The sequence below is a fragment of the Austrofundulus limnaeus genome, unplaced genomic scaffold, assembly GCF_001266775.1.
Source record: "Austrofundulus limnaeus strain Quisiro unplaced genomic scaffold, Austrofundulus_limnaeus-1.0 Scaffold1501, whole genome shotgun sequence".
NCBI lineage: Eukaryota > Metazoa > Chordata > Actinopteri > Cyprinodontiformes > Rivulidae > Austrofundulus > Austrofundulus limnaeus.
Window position 1 is genome coordinate 32,708 of NW_013953903.1, and position 5,302 is coordinate 38,009.

The 5,302-nt window shown below is 40.7% G+C and overlaps 1 protein-coding gene across 1 annotated transcript in view; it reads left to right on the forward strand.

Moving 5' to 3' along the window:
- Positions 1–5,302, forward strand: part of numbl (NUMB like endocytic adaptor protein) — a gene marked incomplete at its 5' end in the record, with an annotated part of 33,080 nt that overhangs the window by 21,229 nt on the left and 6,549 nt on the right. The window contains 2 exon segments of the mRNA XM_014032636.1: positions 775–982; positions 2,171–2,440. Coding sequence (XP_013888090.1) covers positions 775–982; positions 2,171–2,440 — 478 coding nt within the window.

The following is a 5,302-nucleotide window of genomic DNA, read 5'->3' on the forward strand; positions in this document are numbered from 1 at the left end:
ACATCTGGTGAAAATTTCATGTCATTAGCGCCTCTAGTAATATATTTACTGAGAGAAATGTTGACATGTTCAATACTTATTTTACCTGCTGTATATGGCTGAAAATACAAGACTGGATCTTAAATTGTGTTTATTAGTCACAAAATTTCTGCTAGACAATGCACACAAATAGGCAGACACAAAAGTAGAAACAAAACATGATAAATAAATAAATAAAATCATTAACAGTGGGTAAATATAGAACATACCAGCACGTTTTCTGTTTGAAAAGGAGTAGGAAGAAGCATAAAGTTATATAATCCTACCCAGTATTTATTTTATTTCTTACACAAAATGTAATGTTGTCATAATATATGTATGTTTTGTATTGATAAAATCTTGATATGGTCATATAAATTTTTATACACTGTATCCTTTATATTTAAGCATCATTTGAGTCAAACATACAGGTGGTGTCGCATATTTCTTTTCCTCCTTTAAAGAGACTCCTCTCTTTTCTCCTCATCACTTATAACTGACATCAGTGCAGTCAGAGGACAACATCTCAACATTAGTTCTTTATAAAATTCATAGTTTCATAAATTAAAGTAAAATAGAATAAGTAGTGACTCAGTGCCCACCTACAAGTCGTTCCTCACTGTTTGAGAACCATTGTCGGTGCTAGCTCATGGTTGAAATGAGCTTAGAATTAAAAAAACGGTCTAAAACACAGGTTAGGCTACAGTATGAGGATGTTGCTGAGAACTGAGTGTTATCTTTTTGTGTGTGTACCAGGGGGAGAGGCTGAGCCATGCAGTGGGCTGTGCCTTTGCCGCCTGCCTGGAGAGGAAGCAGCGCAGGGAGAAGGAGTGCGGTGTGACGGCGTCCTTCGATGCCAGTCGCACCTCATTCGTGCGCGAGGGCTCTTTCCGCATCAACTCATCCTCCAGCCAGCAGGGCAGCAGCAGCGAGCGTGATGAGAAGCTGCAGGAGAAGAAGAAAGGTAGAAGTCAGAAACAATGGGCCTCATGGAAGAACCATTCGTACGCACAGATTTGTTCTTAAGTTGTGCGTACGAGTGATTTAGGAGAATTTGTGGCATTCACCAATGTTTTCGTATTCTAAGATTTTTTTCAGATACGAACAAAATTCACGAGTGGTCCAGACCTGTCGTATATTTTACCAGCAGTCAGTCTGCTGTTATCCAGATGGGTTTTCCTCCCTAACAACTTTATATTTCGTTAGTTTGAAGATATTTTGAGTTGAAAATAAATTACACTCCATGATTATCTTGACAATAGGCTATTCTGCATGAATTAGAGTTATAATTTTAAATGTAATAATTTAGACTAACAATATTAATTGTCCATCCGTCCGTTTTCCGCCACTTATCCGGGATCGGGTCGCGGGGGCAGCAGCAGAGAGACCCCACTCTCCCCAGTGACACTAACTAGCTCATCCTGGGGGACTCTGAGACGTTCCCAGGCCAGAGGGGATACATAATCCCTCCAGCAAGTCCTGGATTTTCTCCAAAGTGTCAGACGTATTTTGAAAACATTTTAAAATGCTTATTTCAGAACCGCAACTGAGACCACTTGAGACCGCGCTGGGGGGGGGGGGCATACAGTGCGCAACGGTGTGGCTTCTGAATAAATGAAAATGATTTAACACAGTTGTTTATTCTATTAGCAGCTCTTTTTATTCCACAGCTGACCTGCTACAAATGACTTTAAAAGAAAAATTTTGACTTTGAAAAGAAAAATGATTTTTTTTTCTGGATCTCTGACAGACGGACTTCAATCTCTGAACTCGTAAAGTTCTTCTTTTTAATTTTCGCTGTCATTTTCATGAATGGACACTTCCTGATATCTGAGGCAGGAAACACAGCCTTATATGGTGTTTTTGGGGTGGTAATTATGCTAATCTTCTCTTGCGTGCACGAGCAGCTGGATACGAACAGGTGGAATTTACGCAGCTCATTTACACACTTTTCAGGAAGATAGAAGAGTTTGTTGAATCTGACGTGACATGTTCGTACGAACCCTTTGTACGAACAAAAGTAAGAGAAATTTAGGATAAGAATACGAACATGTTCTTGCATGAGGCCCAATCTCTCTGTTAATTAGAACAAACGCGTTACAGAAACTCCCAGAGTAAATCATATATTACTGATTGTCTCCCCCTCCCCCAGACCAGCCCTCCGCCATCCCAGCTCTCCCACCAGGCGCCGCCTCCCCACCCGAGGGGGCGGCGTCTCCAATGGAGCGCCCAGAACCAGGCGGGCCCCACGCCATCCCTCGCCGCCACGCGCCCATTGAGCAGCTGGTGCGCCAGGGCTCCTTCAGGGGATTTCCCGCTCTGAGCCAGAAGAACTCTCCCTTCAAGAGACAGCTGTCGCTCCGCCTCAACGATCTGCCATCCACGCTGCAACGCAAGACGGACTTCCAGGCCAAGAACCCCGGTGAGTCCAGACTGTTGACATTCTGCCCTCGATAACCTCGCTTTATTCGATTAATGGCTTCAGACTGGAATATAAGGGAGAGACGTTAGAGTACATGTCAAGAGTTTCTGATTTGGTGTAAAAAAATAGTTCTTTACAGTGTCCTAACTCATTAAATTGGTCATTCTTTTTCCATTTTAATGAGACGAAACAAGGACCATTTGGCATAAAATAACGATGCTGTTTAATACCAACCTTTGTCAAGTGGTGCACAAACAGCTCTGTCTTGTTTTTAAAGTTCAGAGTACTGGTTTGAAATAATGGGCCAGTGAAGTGTAAACAAAAAATATCTAATTAATAACATTTTAAGTTCCCCGGGGCTGGGGGGGGGGGCACATGGCAGAAAATAATTGAGAACCATTGATTTAAATGAAACCATGACAGTTTTAACAAATTGCACACTGCTCTTATAGCCACATGTGATTAATCCACATTAATTAAAAATCTAGAGCGTGTTTATGAAATACTTTTCTTAAAGATTTGAAAGTATATGTGTATATATATATACTGTGTATATTCAGGTGTCTGAACTCACTCAACTCAAAACATTGAACACAGTCTCTTTATACGGTAAATTACAGAGCCCACGAGGGGACATGGGGACCAAAAAGCCATTTATTACTGCAATGCCTGCTGGTATATTAACAAAATCTCATGCTCATTATTATACGGGAGTTAGCACACTACTTTAATTCAGCTTCAGAATGAATATATCACAGCCATGCATGGGGGTACCGGTATGTAATATGCAGATATTTTAACTCTATGCAGCGACGCAATGTCACTGTCAGTTTCTTGAACTTGTGGCAACACTCTGATTTAATACAGTTCATACAAAATGTTAAACTTTTTGCATGGGAGCGCAAAAGATAAATATCCTCCTCATGTCCCATCGCGGGCTCCGTAGTAAAAAAAAACCTCACTTCTCACATTCAGAATAAAAGAAATCCAGACAGCTGGTCTCTTCTTCTCTCAACCTTCACTTCAAACCATCATTCACTGTACCTCAGACGTGAGAAACTGCGTTTTTACAAATACCTTTGACAGTATTTTGCCACTAATTACAACATACCATCAGAAGATATTCTGTAAATTTCATTTAATTTCAAGAAAAAGTGTACAAAGGATGGTCTGCCATACTTTTCTTAAGCGTATCTTTTTATTCATAACTAGAACACCCTGCTCAATACAGTCCTCTGGTTTCTTTTCTTTTCTCTGACATGTTTAATTTAAGCTTTTTGTAATTTTCTCACTGAATACAGCAGCGAAGGATGTAGAACCGTTGTTTCAATGCTCCTAATAAAAGAAGAGAAAGCACAGAGCAAAGGGCCTACGGTACAGCTCAGGGTTCACAGAGCTGAAACGTGACTGGTTGGTGAGTTACTGCAGTGTGAAGTCATGCATTGATCTGGAGCACGTTATAAAAAAGGTGAAGTTTGGATCCCAGTTCAATGCAGCACTCGCAACAAGATGCGGCTGGAAAAATCATTAACTAAGACTAAACTTCAGATGAGAGGAACGTTTGCATCTCAGAGGGTTGGGGTGTTGTGGACGATCACTTTGGATGCAGAAGGTTTTATTGGAGGACGAGGGTTGCTGTAGTTTTCTCAGACATTTTGCCCTGAAGGAGAAGACTCAAGCGTTTTACCACACCTCCTGAAATTTGGCAAAACAGGAGCTTTTCGAATGTTTTAATCAAACCGTATCAGACATTTCAGTCAGTCTTCTGGAAATAATGTCAAAAAGGCACAATTTATCTTTGTTAACATCAGCTCCTCAGATAAATTAAAGTTTTTTATTATTATAGTTTTTTTAAATACTTTTTGTTATTCTAGAAAGACTCGGGGAAACAGTCTGAGGACACAGTTACCATGAGCACACGGCGGCTCAGCAGTCCTCTTGCGTCACGGTTATATGTCAGAGCCTTATTTCATTTTCCATTTGGCTTCAGCGCATCACTGCTGACCTTTATCTGAAGGGGTCAGAGAAATCTTATTAACATTTAAGCCTGCTTTTTCCCCTTCCTCTACATTTAATCACATCTGCTCTCAGTGATTGTGTGGCAAAATAAAGGCGAGACAGAAATCTGCGTATCTGAGAGCTTCATGCATTTTATTTGCTCGTGTAGTTTTATATATTTTTATGAGCCACTTAGCCGTAGCAGGTTGTTGCGTACATAAACACAACTCAGTGTGGCGCTACAAGACCAAAGTGCTGATTATAGTTATTATCAGAGGTGAGAGAGTTGAGCACATGTAGCCAGTGTGTTTTCAGTGGGGGATGTGAGTCCTACAGTAAACACACTGAGCTGTCGGACGAGGGTACGCTCAGTAAATGGCAGCAGCCACTTCTGCAGCTTCCTTTTGTCCCGTGTGATTTTCTGAGCCATGTTTTTATTGATCTGTGCGCTCAAGCAGCGATCCAAGCTAGATTTCAGCAAGTTCTCTTCAACCTGTCAGTGCACAGAGGAGAAAAGCAGTGATACAGCGGGTAAAATAAGTATTGAACACGTCAGCATTTTTCCCAGTAAATATATTACTAGAGGTGTTAATGACATGAAATTTTCACCAGATGTCGGTAACAACCCAAGTGATCCATACATACAAAGAAATCAAACCATAAATGTCCAGAAATGAAGTTATTTGTAATAATGTGGAATAATGTGGTGACGTGTTCAATCCTTATTTTACCCGCTGTATTATCTGCTCATATTCAGCCCAATGCTTCAGAATTCATTGGACAGAGCGTCATGGTGCAGATGGAAAATGATCATAAACATATTGTGAAAGCAACCAAAGAGTTTTGTAGGACAAAGTGGAATAT